At 39.2% G+C, this 22,485-nt stretch overlaps 1 protein-coding gene across 3 annotated transcripts in view; it reads left to right on the forward strand.

Annotated features, from left to right (window-relative positions):
- Positions 1 to 22,485, forward strand: part of LOC121504944 (NACHT and WD repeat domain-containing protein 2) — a 78,878-nt gene that overhangs the window by 46,862 nt on the left and 9,531 nt on the right. For all 3 annotated transcript variants that reach the window (XM_041780065.1, XM_041780063.1, XM_041780064.1), the window contains exons 5-7: positions 9,219 to 9,422; positions 11,547 to 11,697; positions 17,758 to 18,347. In XM_041780065.1, coding sequence (XP_041635999.1) covers positions 9,219 to 9,422; positions 11,547 to 11,697; positions 17,758 to 18,347 — 945 coding nt within the window. The remainder of the gene's footprint in view (positions 1 to 9,218; positions 9,423 to 11,546; positions 11,698 to 17,757; positions 18,348 to 22,485) is intronic.

Here is a 22,485-nt window from a genome sequence, read left to right on the forward strand (position 1 = left end):
TTCAATGGGGCATTTTTGCACTTAACAGCTTGAGTGTAAGTCGTGCTTGTAAACTGTATTTTAGACTTACTGTAGGAGCTGAGGGCTGCACGGCGGTGCAGGGGTTAGAGTGGTTTCCTCACAGCAAGAAGGTGCCTGTTGTGCTTCCCGGTCAGAGCCTTTCTGTGTGGAGTTTGCATGTTCTCCCTGTGCATGCGCGAGTTCTCTCCGGGTTCTCCAGCTTCCACCAAAGACATGTTTGTTAGGTTAATTGGTGACTCTAAATTGGCCATAGGTGTGAATGTGAGCATGCCTGGTTGTCTCTCTCTTTATGTTAGCCCTGCGACTGACTGGCCACCATCCAGGGTGTACCCCGGCTCTCAGCTCCAGCACCCAAGGCTCCAGCACCCCCACGACCCTCAATGGGATAAGTGGTATAGATAATGGATGGATGGATGTAGGAGCTGAGATGGAAATAACAAAATCAAATAAAAATACACAACCTTGCCAAAATTCATCCCACATACATAAACACAGCCAAAAATATCAAAACTGAAGAATAAAAAAATGTGCACAACCTCCCCAAGGGATCTTGTCATTTCTGCTACTGGATCAGTGTCAGATGAAAATTTGGCAATGTATTAATTCTTATTGAGTTACAAAAAGTGCCTTAAATGATGATTTCAAGAGACAGGATATAATTGAGTTAATACTGTACTCCATAGAATTTTGTTTACAGGAGACACCTAATCTAAGAAAATAAAAGTTTCTGATCATAATTTTAACTATTGATATCATCAGTCAGTTTCACCTCCAAACTCCTTTTTCTCAAGCATCATAGATGAGATGAAAACTGTTATCTCTGATCAGCCTGATAAAATCTTATCACTTCTTAATTTCAGCTTCTATTGCCTGGTTTACATGACTGGCATCATTGCCATTAGTGTCATTGGGAATTAGATTTTCTTACATATACATATTGCAGCATTCCGAAACTTATTTTGGGGTTTGATCACAAACAACTTTAATCTACTCACCTCAGCTCGTCAGTACTGCCTCTCCTCCTCCCTCCTCTTTAAACCTGCCCGTGTGATCTTCAACCATTCTCAGTTGCAGTATGACTTTTTCTGAACTTTGTTTTACAACCCATGGTTAGGGATCTGGCAGACATGGATTTTTTGGGGCTGATGCCGGTACTGATATTAGCGAATATAAAAATCCGAAAACCGATATATTAGCCGATTAAATCAGCTAGCCAATGTATCGTTTGGGCTCTACTCATGGGACATGTGAGACCCATTCAAGGCAAGCCTCAGTCATGGTATAATGCGTATTAAACGCTCCAAACATTGCAGGATGCAGAGCATGTCAGACGACACCATAACACGCACACAAAGTGTGCAGAAAGAGAGAAAGGGAGATAATGGAAGGTTTAATTCATTGCGGAGGGTGCTCTTTTTTTGGCAGCTATAGCCGACCTGGATGGGCAAAGCACCAGTGAGCAACGGATGCAGTTATGCAGGATTTTCCCGCATTTTGAAAGCAAGACTTGTTGGAATTAAATATTTTATGTGCTATTTCAAATTCAGGCCCTGCTACAGTGCCATCTAACACATCCATGCAGTGATCCGATTGTACATTTTGCTTTGCCCACCTCTATTGCCTACTGTCTTTTGTAAATTGAGGTGTCTTCTCATTAAAAACTGAACTGTATGAGGTGTTGATACTATACGGAAGAGCAGGGTTTCATTTTTGGGGGATGAATTTCACATGTTGAGAGAGAAAAGATGATTTCAAGTGCTGACACCTTCCAGCCATGCACTCCAGACTACCAAATGCTTTGCATGAAGTTCAGTCAGCTCAAATCACATGCCAGATACAAAAAGCTGCATAATTCTTTCATTCCTGAAATATTGTGCTCACAAGATTTGATGTCATGTTGACCTGAACCTGTATACCTGCTATACAAGTATGAATAGAACTGACTAAATCAACAGTAGACTTCTAACTGAGAATTTTAAGATCTGATCTGTTACTTTTCAGGACCATTTCTCCCTCTGCAGTGCCAGTGCTAATGCAGCAAATATCAGCCCAGTCGGCTGAGTTTCATTGATTGATTGACCATGTGAGTGATTGATTTGTTGATTTGTACTGTAGCTGCACACAATATCTTAGCCCCCTCTCCCAACCAGGCTCATCAGATAAAGTGCACTTAGCCGGAGTACAAAAACACCTTCCAAGAATGAAAAGCTGAGTACAGAGGGAGGGAGAGAAGCGTGTCTTTAACAGGGATTTCATTCTGCTTTTACCGTCTTTGCTTTTGCTAACATCGACAAAGCTTAAAAAACAAGCATGGAGTGTTTTGAACAAGTTGGCATACGTGTGTGTAAGAATGGAAACACTTTAGTTTGTCAATTTGTTGGTTTTTTCCTAATCTTTTTCCACACATGCTCGCACAGTCACCCACTTTCTTCATCCTGCGTTATCACAGCGAGGAGAGCTGACAGAGACTTTGTCAGCAACTTGGAGAGGGACTATCTCACACTCACTATACGGTGCGGCCCTCTCTCAGCAATGCTTTAGTTCACCTCACTGCAGCACTGTGACTCATAGTCTGTCTAAAGAGGGCGGCTGAGGTGACCAACAGGGAAGCCCAGGCATCCTACAATCAATCCCATTACAGTTTTTATAAGGATCTGAGAATTTGCAGTCCCTTGTCTATTGGCTGTTTTAGCTTTAAAATAATTTTGATGTTTGCATGTTACATGCAAGGCTGTATACAGCTGTTAAGGCACACAGGAAACTTATTAGCCTATAGAAAAATGCAAAACATTCAATTAGGAATGCATATTATTGACATAATATTGATAACAGCAGATATTAGCTTGAAAACTGTATCAACATTGACAGAAATATGTTGCTTGGCTAATAACGTTAGTTTTCATTTGAAAGAATAAACTCTTCAAAAAGGCTGCATTTTATTTTGTGTGCTACAGAGCTCACTGTCTGTAACCAGGTTGTTAAAATGCTGTGTGAAGTAGAGCCCTGTGCAGGACTTTTTCTTAATCCCACTCCTCGACTTCTGACCATTACCGCCCACTCCTGTAGAGTGTGCCATCCACATCCCAAGCATGTTTGCTCCTGCCTACTCCTGCATTAAGAGTAGTAGTATCAGAGTAGTAGACTCTTTGTTTAATTAAAAAAATGTAAATTTTAATGTGTTCACTTAAGCACCATCTTACAAATAATGCTAAAGTACGACCACCAGCATTCTAGCATCCCCTCTAGCACCACCAGCAGCCTGTCAGAACATCATTGTTGTTATTTGTGATCATAAGCACACTTATAACACATTTGGGACCCAGGTACATGAAATTTCAATATTAAAAGTAAACTGAGTCGGTTGTATCAATTTCCATGCAGTTGATAAATGAAACAGTCTAGCATGTCATGTTGCAGAAACATGGCATTTCTATGAACTCACTGAGTGGTTGTAAGCTTAAACAAGCTAGCGTTAGCAAGAGTGGACCAACTCTGGCTGCAAGTTATATCTTGTCTGGCTGCTCAAATACCCTGCAAAGCAGTTGGATTTGCCAGATTTTATGTCCATTATCAGGAAATCCAATTTGTAAAGCTCTTCTTGAAATGATTGTTCCAAGTCTGAGAACAGACCTGATCAATCAGCATCATTTAAGGAGAAGGAGGCAGTAGCTATGGGCAGGGTTTAGTTGTACTGGAAGCAGGTAATTGCAGCTACCAGTAAAACAGCTAGTAGCCGCGGTTTTACCCATCTTACTACTATAATTGGCAGTCTGTCTGTCTGTGTCAGTTTGCACGCCACAATGTTGCTCCAGTTGTCCTTGAAAAATCTCAGAATTCTTCTTTTGTGCACTGGTTCAAAACTGGTGCCATAAAAATATCATAAATATATATATATATATATATATATAGTCTATAAAATCCCAAACTGTAGCGCCTTTGGCTTCAGTTTGCCCCCTGTCCCTCATTACGTCACTTGCCCTGTATAGCACATGCCCTAACTCTGCCACAATGCCTAAGAGGAGACGGCCTTCGCTGCCAAACACACTGATTAAAGATGAAAACTACAAAGGGCTCATCAGTCAGTTTTTCTTGATAACTGAGAGGGAGAGGACAGAGCTGGAAAACAACTGGACTTTGTTGAAACATGCCCACAAGGAAACGTATTTGGCACACCTGAAGGTGATGATATACCTACTCCACTATTAAAGTACACCCTCTTTAAAACACTTGTACGTGCTCATATTACACAAGATGATACAGGAGATGTGTCACATGTTGGTGTTAGACGTCACACTTTATTTGCTGTTGTTTGTCAGTTGTAGTTGGCGGTGCTGCATAAACATGTTTGAATAAGTGTCTGTCTCTGTGCAGTCAAATCACATGATGCTTTGTCAAAGCTCCACAAAAATGTGCACTCTCTAAAACTTTGTAAATAAGTCTAAAGAAAAATGATTAAATTTAATGCTTCTCTTATTATGATGTAGGCCAGTCACCACAGATGTGCACTAGCACACTGAGACGCTGAGCCATTATGCAGTTATTCGGGGAGAACAGCCCTTTCCATGAAAATTGGCCTTATTGCATGAATCCTCTAATGATGAGGATGGTAACAGCGTTGCATAAATAGAGAAAATATTAAGCTTTCTGTGAAAGTTGATGAAAGTGTGCTGCACTTTTTATGATGATGAACTTGCAGAGATCAGGAAACAATTCCACCTATGTATGACTGAAAAATAAAACTACAGAAACAAGGATGTTTTTGCAATTTTTCCAACCTGCTTCAGCATGAGTTTGGATAGTAACAGTTGTATTGTTAGCCAGTATATACAGTGGCTACTGGTGAAGCTATTAGCTTGGACGTAGTTTTAGCAACTGTTTATACAGTATTTCTTTCTTTAAAGAGGAGTAAAGAACCCCACTGAAAGCCTTTTTTTTTGGCAGAGATGTTTTTGCACTTCTCCTGACTGGCTTTCTGCATAAGTTTTATCCAACAACAAGATCCCCTGTTGGTGAAGTAAAACAACACCTTACTGCTGAGCTCATGTTACTTGACTGACAGAATGATCAGCCAGTCCCCTTCTGCATTTAAAAAAAAGAAAAAAAAGTCTTGCCCTTCCCAATCACATTGTATGGGAGGTTTCCCTTTATGAATGTGGAATATATCCTGTGCAGTGGATATCTGAAATAGCCTGTTGTCCAGACTATTTGTTGGGTTGTCTATGCTTATATTCACCTGTCCAGACCTTTCTTGAGAACACGATACCTCAAGAACCATTTCAGGGATTGTCTTCAAACTTAGTGCCAATCTCCACTCTGACTCAAGGAGGAGTTATTAGAAGTTTTAAGGTTGTAGGTCTTTGGGCCTCATGTTAAGGGGTAAGGGAGGGATTTGACAAATTTCCTTAAAACTTAGCAAAAAACGTCCACTCTCACTCAAGGATGAACTAGTTAGATTTCAGAGGTCAAAGGTCACAGTCTTTTGGCATCATGTTTATCCATGAAAACACGACCACAGACACTATGCCCGCCTGTCTTTCTTACCCACCACTGTACTTTCACTGTTAGGAAAAAAAAAAAACCTCTCGGAAGCATATAACCGCCAGGGGCTAGTTCTAGTTAATAGTAAGCAGTCTGGCCTAATTATCTTTATAACTCTGACTTTAGAAGGAAAGAGCAGAGAGATGCTCTCAAATAAGAGGGAATCCCTCTCCCCTTTTCTCTATGTTGTATATTTTCTTTCATGTAGATGTGCTTGACACATAATCTGTTCTTCCGTGAGGTTTCTCCAGGCTTCCAACTGTATGAATATGCCTGAAAATTGCAGTCACAGCAAGGTTTATTTTTGTCATTACTGACAGTAGCATCACTTTTTTCAACCCTGTTGTTTTATTTAAAAACACTTTCCTTTTCAGGGGATTTTCAGATATTTTCTTCACTGTTGTTTTTCCTCTTCATGTCCTCCTCCTAGGTGGAATATTCACACATTTAATGTATTGTTTTACTTAGGTTGGTCAGCTGTAACAAACAGGGGTTTGGATCCAGCATCCAGCCTTGACTATGACACCTCCTCCTCCAAAACAACTGCTACTGTACACAGGGAAGACAGTGGAGCTGCAAAACAACCTTTTGTATCAAAGCTGTAGGGATGTAATGAATTTACCAGAGGCGTTTGTGGGTTTTGAGAGTAGGCCACTCCTACGGTCCACGCCACATGTCATCATCTGATCTGGCTTGTTCTCTTCATCTGTTCCCGCTGCGAATGCCAAGGGAGTAAGAAGTCCAACGTGGAACGGCTTTGAAGCGTCATTGCCGCGAGCGAAAAAACCAACGCCGTTTTCCTGCTCATTGAAGCTCACAGTCCCTCGCTCTGCGTCTGCACCCTGAGGCTTCAGCTGCATGAGCATTACGACACATGAAGTAAAGATCAGCTGGTCATAAAGTGGAGGATTTCCTGTGATTTCTTTCCTTTTTTCACTGCTATTGTCCTCAATTGTGACTGTGAGGGCACATGAGAAAGAGCACGCGGAAATAGCCCTGATCATTTCCGATGGTATTGAATCAGCTGCCACTCAAAAGCGAGCATGCATAGATGCCAAGAGGAAGAGCAGGGACTCACAGGAGCTTACAGTAGAGATGCCATTTGGAGTGGGAGATAATGGCGAGATGAAAAGGCCACTTTTTCATTTGATGATGCCCAATTATGCCGCTTCTGTGTTGAATGTTCTGGTTTCTGACTGAAAAGATTGTTGGGCATGATTGTCGACACTGGCTCATAAAGCTGCTACTGCTGCTGATGATGGCACACGTATAAATCAAATTTTACAGTGAGTCTTAGATTGTATTCTGTCTCCCTTTCATTAATGCATTAATTTCCTCTCATTCAAAAAGTCCCATCTGTTCTACATATAAAGCAAATCTGCTCATTTCCTTAATGCCACTGATTACAGAGCATTAGGAAATTTGGCCAGGACTGCCAGTTTTACATAACCATGTGTCATTCAAGCATTCGCTGTGCAGCAGCAGAACCAATCAGCTTTTTCTCACTGAAAACAATAAATTAGTGGAAATAAAAAGAAGACAGCTTAAGACACCCTCTCAAGGTAATTCAGCGTTTAAACTGTTGTGTTACAATGAAAGGCCCAAAACACTCTGGAACTCACAGGAACATGAGACATGAGTGAAGGGGGTCGTAAGAACTAGACTTCAGGATACAATCAGGTGTGTTTCCTCTACAGAAACTTTCTCAGTGTACAGGAGACTTATGGATGAACTCAGTCCATTTCATCTGAAGGGACCAGATTCAAGGCAAGTCAAAGTGCCCTAAAAATATATATATTTTTAAAGGGCCCCCTTACTTGCACGTAAAAATCTAAGCCCCTCGAACCCTCAAATAAAAATAAAACATTAATTTTAAATGTTTTGATTGAAAAAGTCCCAGTAGAATAGGCCTACACAAGCTTGTTCTTGCCAAAAGATCCCCCCACCCTAAGGTGGCCTGGACCCCAGGTGGGAAACCAAGGCTCTTAGAGTGTCTAAGGAACTGAGTGCAGCTTTGCATCCCAGGAGCCAATATGAGCTCAGCATTCAGAAAGCCAATAGTCTAACATAATAGTGTCCAAATCAGGTGACCTGTAATCAGATTCCAACTAATCAGATTACTTTTTCTCAAGTAATCTGATCTACAAAGTAATCAGTTTCCAGAGTGATTAGATCATTTGTGATCAGAATTATCTTCAAGAGTAATGAGATTACTTGTACTCAGATTGCTTTTGTTCCATGTAATGGGATTACTGGCAATCAGATTACTTCTGTCCAAGTAGTCAGTTTACCTGTAGTTAAATGTATTTCCCTTCAAGAATAAAATTTCTTCTTAGTTTAGTTTTGTTCAAATTATCAGATTAATTGTAATCTGATTACGTTCCATTTAATCGGATCACTGGCAATCAGATTACTTCTGTCCAAGTAGTCAGTTTACCTGTAATAAAATGTATTTCCCTCCAAGAATAAAATTGCTTCTTAGTTTAGTTTTGTTCAAATTGTCAGATTTCCAAGGTAATTGAATAACTTGTGATCAGAGTAATTTGGTCCAATTTACCAGATTACTTGTATTTGGATTATTTTTGTCCAAATAATATACCTATACAAAGATTTCCTTTCATCCAAGAATTAAGATTACTTTTTAGTTCACTTTTTTGTATAATCAGAACACTTGTAATAATATTACTTTTTCAAAGTGATCATATTACTTTTCCAGAGTAATTAGATGTGATCACATTACTCTTACCCAAGTCATCAGTAATCAGACTTTGATTCAAGTGATCTGATTAATCAGATTTCATTTCCTCCAAGAATCAAAATTAGATTATCAGTTCAGTTTAGTTTAAATTACCAGATTTAAGTATAGTCTGATTACGTTTACCAAAGTAATTAGATTACTCTTCACAGAGTAATCAAATTACTTGGAATTAGAGTTCGCTCACCAAAGTAATCAGATTACTCGTAATCAGATTACTTTGATCCAAGTGATCGGATTTCTTGCAGTCAGATTTTTTCCATCAAAGTAGTCAAATTACCTGTGATCAGATTTCTTTTTCATCCAGAATTAAGATTACTTTTTACCTGTTCAGTTTGGTTCAAGTTATCAGATTACATTTTATCAGATTGCTTTACCCCAAATAATTGTATTACTAGTAGTCAGATCAATGCGCCCCTTCCTCTGTCACCTTTCTAAGATGCATTAATATAATGGTACACAAAGAGACGTATATGCTGTAGTATGGGACGTATGGTGGGCAGATGGTATTTCCTTGAGCAACCTTCAGTCTCTTCTCACTTTCTTTATTTTTAAACTTGTTTTTGCCACACTTGCTGTAAATATGAATGTTTCTCTGTGGGAGGAGTGGTGCAATGATATTGGAGCAGTATCAATTTATCAGTAATAAACTGTGATTTACAGCATAAAAGAGCACAAAAATACCGTCCCTCTGTTAAAAATGGCTGGTGGAAGTCCCAGCTACACCATAGTTTAATGGGGTTGTGAAAATGTCTAAATTAACTTTTTGTATCATGGCTTCACAGTTCACAATAAAAAGTTGCACTAAAAATTGCTGTTGGGATCATAATAATTCATACCTCCTGTCTCTCTCTTTTCCACTTTCCCTGCCCTTTATCTCCCCTTCCTTCCGTTCCTCCTTCAGGGTCTGGTGGGAGAGAAGTATGGCAGCATCCGAGTGCCAGGGGAAGTGGAGTCGGCTGAGTTTGAGATGATCTTGGATGCAGCTGTGGAGGCGGGGCTGGACACACACATCTTGGAGGAGTGGTACTGCAGGGATGAGAACTCTGTGCCACCCACATACTACCTCAAACCCAAAGCCCAGATGCTCAAGAACTACCAGAACTCTGTGAGTCCAGTTGCCTTAAAAGTGCCTTAAAGGAAACTGTCTGTGGTACAAAAGTGCTTAAATACCCAGAAGAAAAGAAACTGAATGAAGACTTTTAGTTTTTCTTTGATGGATATTTGTAGACAAGCTTTATAGCTTGTGAATTCTCCACAAGAAATATCCATGGTCTATAAAAAGTATTCCTTATCCCTTTGATTTTTTACCCTTTTACTGATTTTATGAACCAATCAAGCTCAGTATAATTTTTTTTTATTACAAAATTTCTCTAATGTCAAAGAGAAAAACATTTTCCAGTTACTAGTTAACCAGTATACCTGGCTACCATTACACAATGAAGACAAAAGAATAATACAAACAACTCAGAGAAAAGGTTATTGAAAAGTATAAGTCAGGGGATGGACACAAAAAGAATCCAAGGCACTGAACATCCCCCTGGAGTTCAGTTAAATCCATCATCATCAACTCCATGGTCAAGTGGAAGACAGTTCTTTGGGCCGAGACCAAATGGTGCTTTTTGGCCATCAGAGAAGCTGCTATGTTCACTGCATATCACTCCAAACACACAATCCCCACTGTGACGCACGGTGGTGGCAGCATCATGCTGTGGGGCAGTTGGCCCTGGGAGGCTTGTGAGGGGAGAAAGTAGAATAAATACAGGAAAATCCTTGGGGACAATCTTATTCAGTCTGCAAGAAAACAAAAGCTTAGATTTAGAAGATTTATTTTCCAGAATCATACAGCGAAAGCTACGGAGAAATGGTTGAAAGATAACAAGGTGAATGTTGTAGAGGGGCTGAGTCAAGCCAAGACTTCAGTTGGTTTAAATTACGGTAATCCTCCCAAAACACAACACCTCTGATGTTTTTCTGGATCTGAACTTCTGCCCTGTGGTTTTAACATTTATTTTTAACTTTATTACCTTTTGTTATACAGACAAACCAGATTTTAGTTGGTTATAAAACTGACTTAAACTAATGCTGTTTCCTTTTTATGTCTTACTAAAGAAAACAAGGCAATCAGGGACAAGATTCAACTTTTACATTGTCATTTTTAATGTTTGTAAATGCTGTCGCCGGGAAGATGTCAAACAAGATGAGTTCCACCAGATTTACACCAGGTCCTTCAGGGGAAATTGCAACCAAAATTACATAAAAATGTTGCAGTTTGGACCCTCGATGTATCAGGCAAAGATACAGTGCAAAAATATATATTTATAACCTTTATAACAGAGAGATAGGACAGTGATAAGAGTCGGAATCTGTGAAGAAAGCGTAGGAAATGACCTCCAAATACAAAGCATACAAATGCATACATAAAAACATTGCATTTTACTCTGTATTTTGATGATTATGTGTGAATTCTACTTGTTTTTGCAGACTCACGAAATGGTCTGGTTATTACAGAGCCAGCATTATTATCCAGCAAAAACAAGACGAGTGAACCATTTGGCTGTTGGATGAGATTTTCTAAAAAAAGATACAGTTTGGGCAAGAACAGCAGAGTAATAGAAGGCACCACTCTGTCTGCAGAGGGCGCCAAAATCAACACAAACTGAAAGTTGGTCATGGTAGCTTAGTAACAGCTGGTGGTCTTTGTTATTGAACATTTTTTGCAGTGACAATTAATTTTATTAAAAGAAAACTTAGGGTAGAAAGATCTATGTAGATAACATCCCAGTGCTGTTATTCTCCATATCAGCACTCAACTTATGCCTCTCATCTTTCATTTCTTTAGAAACCAACTGAAACCAACTAAAAGTGCCTGGATGTCTTTGAGTTTTCTTACAGACTTCACAATAATGTTGCCCTGAGTTGTGCTTAAAAATGCATTAAATATTACTTTTATGGCCCATCGACAAAAAGAAATCTAGATTTGATGCATCATATTTTCAGCATCTTTCAAAGTCTCCGTTCTCAAGCAGAAACTCTCTAAACTTAATCATACCAGTAAATATTAAACGAAAGATTCAGGCCTTCCAGCCAACATAAATGAATGTTTTTCAAATAAACACAGACTAATATTCCCTTTGTAAATGAAAACATGATTCCCTCAGTGGGCACTGACAGTCCTTGGTCTGAACTCTAAACTCAGACTGCCCTGTCTCTGCCCTCCTGTCCCGCTCAGATGGAGTCGAGCACCGCAGCCAAGACGAAGAACGACAAGGCCTGGAGGAACGTGTCGGAGGAGATCAAGAGGATCTTCAGGACGGCGGTGCTGCAGCTCCAGGAGAAAGGGACCATGAAGAGCGCTCAGGCAAAGAAATTCCTCTGCTCTGGTTTGTTTCTGTTTTTTCTGCTTTTCCTGTCTTTTTCATCTTTTTGTGCCGGATTGTTCGATGACTGCCTTTCATGTATAAAGGAGTCTGACTGCCTATAAACCAAATTTATCTTCAAAACCATATTTTAGTTCACGTAAATTGTTCTACAAGAGGAAGTTGTAGTCAAACTTAGTCATATGTTTTATTTGTGTTGCTGTTTTTTTAAAACATGCTAAGATTAATCACTAGCGTTAACACATTAACAGTCCTAATATTTTACTTAAAAGTAAAATAAGGTTCTAATTTCATTGATGAATTTCAGATAAAGAGGGGGAAAAGCTGATTAAAGTGACCTTCCTAGTTTGTGCTGCAAGCTACTTACAAAGCATTCTGTAGTGTGAACTATGAAGGGCACTTTTAACTGCTTTTCTCCCTTTTTTATGTGGAATTCATGAAATGAAATGAAACTGTGTTTAATTGTGTTGTAAAAACACCAGATGGCATTTAGTTTTAATGAACGCAGTCCTCAATTCAAATAAAAAATAAGCTGTTGCCTTAAAAGTATACATTTGAAGAATTTGGCACTAAAACGTCTATATTAATAAAAAAAAAAAAAATACTTACTAGTATGCTACATATAGTTATCGGTAGAGTACTTCTCAGCTCAGCTTGGCCCACCTGGTTATTTTGAATACGGGACTACTTTCAACAGAAAGTTCACTCTGTTAGATGTTACAAAACAGTAAAGCATCATTTTTGTTATTATTGATGTATTTCACATGATGAGGGAGAAAAGCTGTTGAAAGTGGCCTTCCTTGTTTACACTGCAAAAGTAGCTCACAGCATGAACCAGGAAGGGCACTTTTAACCGCTTTTCTCCCTCATCATGTGAAACACATCAATAAAAACAAAATGTTTAATTACTTTATAGTAAATACACTGTATGGAGTGCTTTTCTATTGCCCAGCATCCTAACTTTAAAACAAGAAGTAGGCGGAGCTTAGCAGTGCTGGTCTTTGTGTGTCAGATTGCGTTATTGTTTGGATTGAGAGCCCCCTGGCGTTAGAGTTTGCGTACTGAATGACAATCTGCAACTACAGGTACTTTTTATTACAATTTTGTACACATCATTACTTCCTCTTTCATCATCTGATTATTAATTAATTGATCTCCCTCTGCCATGACAGATAGCTTAAATTCAATTCCTTAAATACACCTGCAGGAGATGAGGAGACATTTATAACGGAGCTCAGAGTGAGAAAACTTCACTGTTTCCTGTGTGACTGATTTGGAGGTGTGTTATCTGCTGAAATGCCACACTACCATTTGATTCATTTCTTTTCACTACAGTTTATTTTCACAGCACTGATCTGCATGAAATAAAAACAGCTTTATACATTTGTGTATTTACACGTGATAATTAAAAGTGTTGTGGTCGTTTCACTTATCTATGAAGATCAGTGATGGATTATTGTGCAGATCACAAATTAATTCAAAATCTTTGAAAATGACTGTCTGAAAATACATTTTTATAATGTAGCATTTACCTGCTTGGTAAAATAATCTCACAGGAACAGTTAATAGGAGCATCATCTTGTGTCAAAGTTGGTAACAGGAGATGAGATGCAATCAGGAACTGTCAGACTCAGCTCAGCAGCTGACAGTGACTGATAGATCACGCTGTATGTTCTCATTGTAATGAGTCAAGAAGTCAGGTAAAATTACATGCATTTAGTAGAAATATTCTAGCGACACTTCAAGAGATTTCTTGCCTTTTTAATTTAAAACTTTATTAATAAAACAAAGTAACTCCACTGTGTTGCAAGAGCACATACTTTATTAATCTCCTTCAGGGATTAATAAAGTATGTCTTCTTCTTCTGTAGCCCTCAAGATTTATATTGTTTTGTTCTTGAAAATAGTTGTATTATCCCAAAAGAGGTCATAGTTGGTTCCCTCATTTAAAACCAAACATCAAATGTGGAAAAACAAAAACAGCTATAATGAGTTTTTCCTACCTGTGAAGGTGGAAAACTGATAACAAGGTCCATCTCTGATATTTGAGCATTTCCTCCTGCTTTGTATTTTTCACATAGCTCTGTTGGCCTCATATCACAATTCTCACCCAAAGTTATTACTGAATTGTTTTGACAGAACTGAACGACTCTTTCAAGGCATCTCTTTTTATTCTCTCAAAGTGTCGGCGTGGAAGACAGTCAAAGAAATATGACAAGTTCTTGATTTAGCAGCAGCGGCGAGATTGGAAGCGGCATCTGGCATGCCACTGAGGGGGCAGCGACATGTACTACAGCAGCATACATGGACTCATATATATATATATATATATATATATATATATATATATTTAATTTATATGTAACGCGTATGCATGTGACTTCACAGTCAGCACAAGTCACTGCAGTTCCAGTTCTGAGTAACAGACCGGGCATACTGGTGAACTGAATCATTAGAAAAAAATCACTTAACAGCTTTAATTCTGCAAAAAAGTGCCTTTTCAAAAAAAAATTACACCTTAATGATGTTCACCTGATGAAATGTTTAGAAATGTTTCTTTTTGGTCATACAAAAATTTTAATTTCTATTGGCATAGTAGAGTGAATAACAAGGTGTCACCAGTTAGACCAAAACCAGTTAAACTGTGACACTGCCTGTATACATCAGACAAATAAATGATAAAAAGCATACGTATAAAAACTTCTGGTTGTGTTTAGTTACTTCTGAGACTTAAAAAATAATGTGATCAAGTATTTTATGATCATTTAAAATGTGATTTAATCTTTCTTTTTTCTTTTTCTTTTGTAAACAGCCTCTCACAGCCCACCTACAGAGCCCCGTTAACATGTAAAAATCCTCATTTTGTCCCAAACATGCTTTTAATTGAAACTGTGATCAACCAAAAAAACTTTGACGAGTAGGTAATCAAGTAATGATGTGTGGCCTGTTCCATGAAACAGCTCTTTTATGTTAGCCACTGTAGCTAGCTCCGGTTTGAGTGCCAGTTTACTTTTCTCCATCCTTTGTCGTAATATAATCCTGATTAAAAAGCCAAACGGTTAAAAAGTGAAGATATCTTAAAAGAGACTGATTTCCTATCACAACAGATGACATCAGACAGACGTCAACTGAGGAAACAAGGGCAAGATCAGAGTTTAGAGTTTAGTTTAGCTTTTTTAGCGTCTCAGCGATCAGTGCCCTAGGCAGAAAAAATGCCCTTAGCATCAGCTGTTTCTGTTTCCAAGAGTTAAAGCATTCTCAGTTGAAAGCTGTTCAACTTTTTGAACAGTGCTACACTCATCAGTGTCTTTTCTCCATCACCTCCAATCAAAATCAAGAAGGGGCGGGACTTCTAACAATTGTGGAAGAGACACAGATCTGACTCAGCTGCTGCTGCCTGTGTCAGGACAGGATTTTTATATAAACACCTTATGCATAAACAGTAAATGCTAGTAAGAAGCGCTCAGAAAATGGGTTTATCAGCGCTACCAGTGCTATAAAAGCCAGCTATGGAAACAGGCCCTAAATGTGCTAAACTGTGACAAATTGTACTGAACCAAACTGGACCGCTTTGTGGAAACAGACCATACATAAGCGTTTTGTGACACCGCTTGTCCAGGCTTTAGACGGTGGCGTTTTTAATCCATGCCTGCTGCCATTTCTTTTGAGTTTTCTGAACATTTTTGCCTGAAGATTTCACTACCCTCAGGACACAAAAGTGGAAGCGTTTCTGTGCAGAAATCACTCCCTGCCCCCCAGCAGGTGTTCTCCCCTTCTGCGTGACATCATCTCCAAAGAAACTATTACATTGGCCACCACTGTATGCTTCATATTACAGAGTTACCAAGTCTTCAGTTAGTGATGAATATAATCTGAACCTCTCCATTCTCCCTCAACTTTTTTCTGCCTTATGCCTCCTTCAGACTGTGCGTTTTTAGAAATCTCATAAGTTTCTGACATGCTACACTCTGCAACATGAATCTCATTCGACATCAAGTTTGACGTGTGCAGACTGTACAATGACAACTCCTATTAAACACCGCTGAATCACAGGCCTCTATGAATGCCAGTGTGCAAGAAATAAATGTCACTAGTGTGCATCATCCATCTACGCCACTAGTGCCATGGTAAATGAAGCAAAAAAAACAATAAAACCATTGTAGCTGTAGCATCCATATGCTTAGAAAAACATCTGAGATCAAGATTTTCCTCTGTGTTGGAATCTCACAAACTTCCGCTTTTTGCCATTGTCTCCACAATGCTAACTTGTTTGTTTGCGTCTGTGTCACCTTTATTGTAATATCATTTCTTTCTGCATTCCTCTTAGTTGGTTAGTCAGAGTAGGTCATCTTAAATTTCTGACACTATCACAATTTTATCCCAGGCTATCTTTGGTCACAAGGCCACGATGCCAGCCATCCGTCAACCTGTCTCGGTGTGACGTAGGACCTCCGTTTTAGAGACACGACCAAAGAATTCATGATTGGTCAGCTTTCGTCTGGGACAGCCCAAAATGGAACAGTGTATACTAGGCTTTAAAGGAAATTTAAGACCTCAAATTTCCATAGATTAAATCACATCCAAAGAGACAAGGCATTAAAAAAACAGATTAGGATTTTATAGCTGTACATAATCCTGGGATATCTGATCACCAGGACTGGGAATCAGATATTAGATATACAGGCAATTACTAAAAAAAAATCTAGTCCAGTGATATTTACCACAAATTAAATAAAGTAGCTTTTGTAAATTAATGTGATGTCTATTTGGTCAAATACTGAACCTATTTCCATGTATTTTCTCATAAAGTCAAAGTATTGGACCTGGTAAACGCTCATACTATCGACAGAGTTTAGCAGATGATGAAATTGAGCTAGCTCAAGAAAGAAAGCCTGGGTGCATTTATCTTCTTATAAAATACAGCTCTGATTTTTACAACACGTTAAAAAAAAAACAAAAGTTTTTTTCAGATAAGCCGAAGAAAGAAAAAGCAAATGCAAGACTGAAATATAAAGAAATAACTGATCTTAAACTTTGTAGTAACCCACAACTTTGATGTCAGTTCATTTTCACATATATCACTGATAAACCGGGCTTCCTTCAGGCTCTGCTTTGTCTACTTTAAATCAGGTCTATATAAATGTAATATAAAGGAAACTCAATTTATGACCAAATATGCATGTCCATGGGCCACTGTCTCTTTATTAAACAGCTTGAATCTCTGTTGAGTCAGAACATCCATAATTTCAGCAAATATTCATTTGTCTTCCTCCTATTGTCGTCCATTCCCCACAGAGTAGACAGCTGTGTTTCAAATTGTTTTGCAACTCGGCCTGACTGAGCAGACATGCTGAAGGTGACATCACTGCACACCTTCTATATGTGTGCAAACTACTTTTTTTAACTGTCTCTCTTTTTTCCATACAACATTTTTTTAAGCTTTTTGGTGTCATTAGGCATCTATAAAGGCAGCATACAGCATGTTCATAAAGTATAAAGCTTATTAGTAGCTTCGATTTCATAACATGATGTGCAGGTCATAGGTCATGGCCCTGTTGTGTCATGAGGATGCAGTTTTGATGTTCTTTAATTGAGCACACTGGGCTCAAAGCTGGTCTTCATTTTGCTACGTGTAGGATGTTGTTTCCTCTCCTGGAACTTTCTTTTCACACATTTTCTTTCCCTCTCCCACCTAATTAGCTGCTAGCATGTGAGAAAAGCTACACAGGAGATGCTGGCAGAGGTCCAGTCAGCCGCTGATACAGTTCAGCAGCGCTGGCTTATGAGATTTTTATCAACTTTGTTTCTACTTAAATGAGGCTCAGGAGAAATCTGTCTAATCGGAGGCTAAAGGGCTTCTAAAATCTGTCCAGCTGAATTCAAATCCTGCATCTGAAAGACATTTATCTCTGCAAGTGGTAGATAATAATCAAGCTGTGAGCTTTATCAGCTTAAAGCCAACATGTTTCTTTAGTTTGTGAAGCTGTTACAGTTCAAGAATGTAGGAGGACTTACCAGGACTCGCCTATGAAATGACAAAACTGTATTTTTCTTTTTTCCTCAGCCTTGGAGGATGAACTCGATTTCGCCCTTGGGAAACAAACTCCAGCCTTTCTCAGGAAATGCGTCTGCTACATTCGCAAGATCTCCAACTTCGACCGCTTTGCCAAACTCCCCGAGATGACCCGCTACATGGACATCGTGGTGAGTGGCGACCGCATTATGCGCAACCAAGAAGCCTACGAACGCCTTCTGAAGGTCCGGGACGAGTTCATCCCCACCATCGTCGCTGCCTCCAACCTCCGTGTCTACTCCTCCGTCACGCATTGCGACATGAAGCTCGGCTATTCGCAGGAAGTGGAGAGCCACTACGTGGAGGGTCTTTGCAAACAGTTCTATGAGGACATGGTGGATATCATCCAAGCCACAGTGCAGCAGAACTTTGACACAGAGACCGACCCGCTGTACGATGAGATCCTGCAGCACCTGTCGCTGTGTAAAAGCTACGCGGCGCTCTACACGTTCCAGACCGAGTCGTTGGATTACATTCAAGAGTATCTGATGCCATCTAAAGGGAGCAGAATGAGCCCTATGGTAGTGTACGGGGGGCCATGCACGGGGAAGACGCTGCTGCTATCAGAGGTGGCAAAACAGGTGAGACATAAGAGACCATTTTTAGAGATTTCTTCATCATTTTCTTTGTGTACACAAAATTTAGCTTAGTGATGGATACCAAGTGCCGATCACATAGCATTACAAGACTACCTCTCTGAGACCACAAGAAGTGACAGGTTATATAAAGTTAAATAACTTTTGAAACATTAATCGTACCCTTTTACTTTTTTTCCCTCTTGAAGCTGGCCATTGTTCCAATGTAATGACAACCTCATCTGACTTTTCTAGCTAGCTTCATGACTAAAAGTTCTTTGGTAGATGAAACCACAACGGTAGATTTTGGCCATCAGACAAGACACCAAACACTGCACATCACCACAAACACACCATCCCCACTGTGAAGCACGGTTGTGGCAGCATCATGCTGTGGGGATGCTTCTTTGCAGCTGATCACGGAAGGCTTGTATAGGTGAGGGTAAAAGGAATATAGGAAAAGCCTGGAGGACAGTCTCATTTAGTCTGCCAGAGAACTATGGCTTGGGAGAAGATTTATAATCTTTATCTACTTTATAGACCATGATTAATTTATAAAATCAGTTTAAGGTTAAAACATGTAAGGGGCTGAATGCTTTTTATATTGTAGGTACTGTAGCTTGGAAGATGACAATAAGGAAAAAATTGTCTCCTGCATTGATTCAAAACAGGATTCACCAGTTAATTGTCAAATAAAGATTGATTCTGTTTTTAAAGGACAGGTGGCGACCCTAGTAGCATATAGAAGCATATTGGGGTATGGTGTTTCTTTTCTGAGCACCTTTCTGTTCATTAAGGTACAAGAATCTTGTGCATATACAGAATTAAATTAATTTCAATTGTGAAAAACCTCTGAAACCAGAAAAATTATGAAAGGGTGCGCATGAAGAGGCTAAGTTAACATCATAAACAAACAGAGATTTACAATGTTATTTATTGCAACTTAAAATGATGGTGGCACTATTGAGTAAACTAAGCTAACATTAGCAGCAGCTCTCAGGTGGCTCCTCCTGAGCTCCTGTATTCTTTGAGTGCATGATTTAAATATGCTCACTTTAACTCTTCAAGACTGAGTCAGTCAATCTTTCTGACACAGATATCTGTATCTCCACATGTTCAACGTTTTTCTGACAAAAAGCTTTTTACTCTTTCTTTGTTTTTTGTTTGATCCTCAGCCTTCTTTCTTTTTCACTCCTGCTGCTCCTTGTCATCACACTCAAGCTCATCTGTCTGTCTGATCTGAGCATGTGTCCGTCTTTGTACAACAGAGTATGAGTGGGCGTGCAACTGTTCATCTCCCTTCATCAAACGCTTGCTTGACCATCTGTGTGTCTGGAAAATGACCGCGGCCGTGCCCGTCTCTAATCTCCTGTGATGCCACGTGCATGTTCACATCTGCATACGCCTTCATAGGTGTGCGTTAGTCTGCTCTTATGTTGTAACATCTGTTGAGATCTCTCTGTACATGTGTTTCTTAATGTAAATGCTTTGTGTTGAGCCCTATTCTCCTGGCTGTGTGCGTGCCATCTGGCTGCCCGGTAACATTAGGATCACACAAGCATACACCCACAGATCTAGCCCTCCTGTCCAACCTTTGTAATAACTGTCACACTGGTACATCCATTTATTGTAAAGGCCGCTCATGTTATCCGAGGTCAGCATAACATTTAGAAAACCACTGATCGTGGTCTAAGCTTTCCTTTGAAATATCATCAAGTGATGTAAAATGAAAGGCCAAGATTTGAAAGAGAAACTGAAAGTAAACAAGGGAAAACTGTATAATTTTGAGATAAAAGCATTAAATTCTTCAACGGATTTATGAATTTAGTGATAGAGGGAAGAGAAAATGTGTAGGGCAAATAAAGGTTTTTTGATTCTTGAAAGGATGTGTGATATTAAGCGCTGTGGTTATTATCTTCTTTCAACCATGTTGTTGTATCATCTCTGTGACCCTCCAACCAACTGACGACCTGCGCATTAGCAACAGGTTGATGTAATGTGCAGTATCTATATTTTTATTGTCTATTAAAGCCCATATTCCTTTAGCATAACTCAAGTTGGGCATATACAAGCAGCATAGAGTGCCTCCACCAAAAAATATTACTCTATTGATGCAACAATCAGCATAGTGCTTTTCTTCACACTTTTTTCATTGCTGAACATCACTTTCCTCCACATGTTCAGGTCCCAGTGCACATGTTTCAGACACAAGATTAATAAACAGGCCGGACGGTGAAGGGCAGGCCTCCTGGCAGCCCTACAAGACCGGAGTCTGGCTGCATGCCGTCTGTTCTGGATTGTCTGGAAGACAGTCCACAGTTCCTAAGTGCTGACAGGGTGAGAAAACGGTCTTCTTAAGGTGTGGTCCTCTCGGGACACCCACTTTGCACCCCTCAGGCTCTTTATCGATCAGTCAAGCATGTTGATCATTGGTGCAGACACCTGATGACCACTAAAGACTCAATAACAACAGCAAAATCAGCTGTTTGGCACTGGCAGAGAACATTTTTTTGTTTTTGTTTTTTTTTTAATAGGCGTAACCCACATACTCAGCTCTGCTGCTCATCCCACACATGTATGCTCCTTACAAATGTGGCACAATTTAAAAGGGAAATAAACAGTTAGTTAACAGTAAAAGTTAATAGTAACATTCAAACCTGTTGAAAGTGCAGCATGCAGGCAGATTATGCAGACTATTCTTACAACAGCTGCATCTGCCATACCACTTTAAAACAATGATTTTTGCTGTTAAAACTGCCATTTAAAAGTCTGCTGTGCCCCCCTGATAATAATTTCCCTGCAAAAACAGAAAAGGTCCTAGAAAAAGATTTAATTCAAACACATTACATCCATTTTGATCTATAGATTTCTTCAAATCCACAAATAATAGAAACTTCATTGATGTTTTATGGTCTCAACTCTAGGGAACTCTGAAAATACATAACCTCATGAAGGTCAAGCAGGTTTCACAATGAAAGCGCCTGAGGCAGAGGCAGGCATTTCAATAAGTTCTCTACAGCACAGGACACAATATGCTTTTGTCCATGCTGTCTGTGATCTATCTACAATCTTGTACGATTGTTCAAAAATTACGTGTACAGACTTAACAACCGGCGATTGACCGGCGTTTGCACATCTTTAAATACAGTGCAATATTAAACGCCTACTGATTCGACACCCATCCCTTCTGCACTAAAATGGTTGTGTGTGTTGGTTTAGCACTTGGTTACCAGTTGCAGCTACAGTTGTGTTAAAACATTAAACCTTGTCATGATCAGATCATATGATAACAACTTTCAGAACCATGCACCTTTTTGGACTGGAATTCTTGAACGCACGTTCAGACTGAAAATGTATTATTTTTGCAGTATTTATTTCCCTGATATTATCCTGTGTATAAACCTCAAGCCATTTTGTGTCAACAGCAAGTTAAAACTGAAAATGATACTTTGAAATCCAGACCTTGGAGAGAGGATTGATATTAGCCAGGCTAGGAGAAATGTAGAATAAAGGTAGAAGTCCTCTGTGCTCAAGTCTGCAGGGTGTAATTCACACCTTACCTGTTTAGTTTGAAACATCTATCCCCTCAAGCCTTTCTGGCTTTCCTTTTGAGCTTAGACCACTGCTGGAAAACAGTGTGCTGCTTTGAATTGCCTGATCTGTGGTTTGTTTGTAGTGTAATACAATAAAAAAACAGCAGCTTAATTGTAAAAGAACATAGTAATAGAGAGGCTTGAAAAGGACAAATTAACTCTTATTGAACATTTGGGTATGGTGTCTTTCTGGTGTTATTTCACTTCTTTTGTTTGTAGTGTACAGACAAAGAAATCGGTTATTAAATGGTGAGTTAAGCAGAAAATACTATGCCATTGATAAATAACTAAATTTCCTGCTCAAAATTAAGACCTTTGAGTCAAACTGAGTTTCATTCAGAATTAAAACTCAAATTAACTGTAACCACAAACAGGCATCCCCATTGTGTTTAGAAAAGTAGATAATAGTAAGGGTATAGTTTAAAATCAGCACAGTGAATTGTTTTTTGATACATAATTCAAGTCACTGATCCATAAGGAATCCAGGTCAAGGTGTCTCACATTTGTGGGACTCAGGGCACAGCCTTGTCTGACACAAAGGTCTGTCTGTC

The sequence above is a fragment of the Cheilinus undulatus genome, linkage group 22 (assembly GCF_018320785.1).
Source record: "Cheilinus undulatus linkage group 22, ASM1832078v1, whole genome shotgun sequence".
NCBI classification, from domain to species: Eukaryota; Metazoa; Chordata; class Actinopteri; order Labriformes; family Labridae; genus Cheilinus; species Cheilinus undulatus.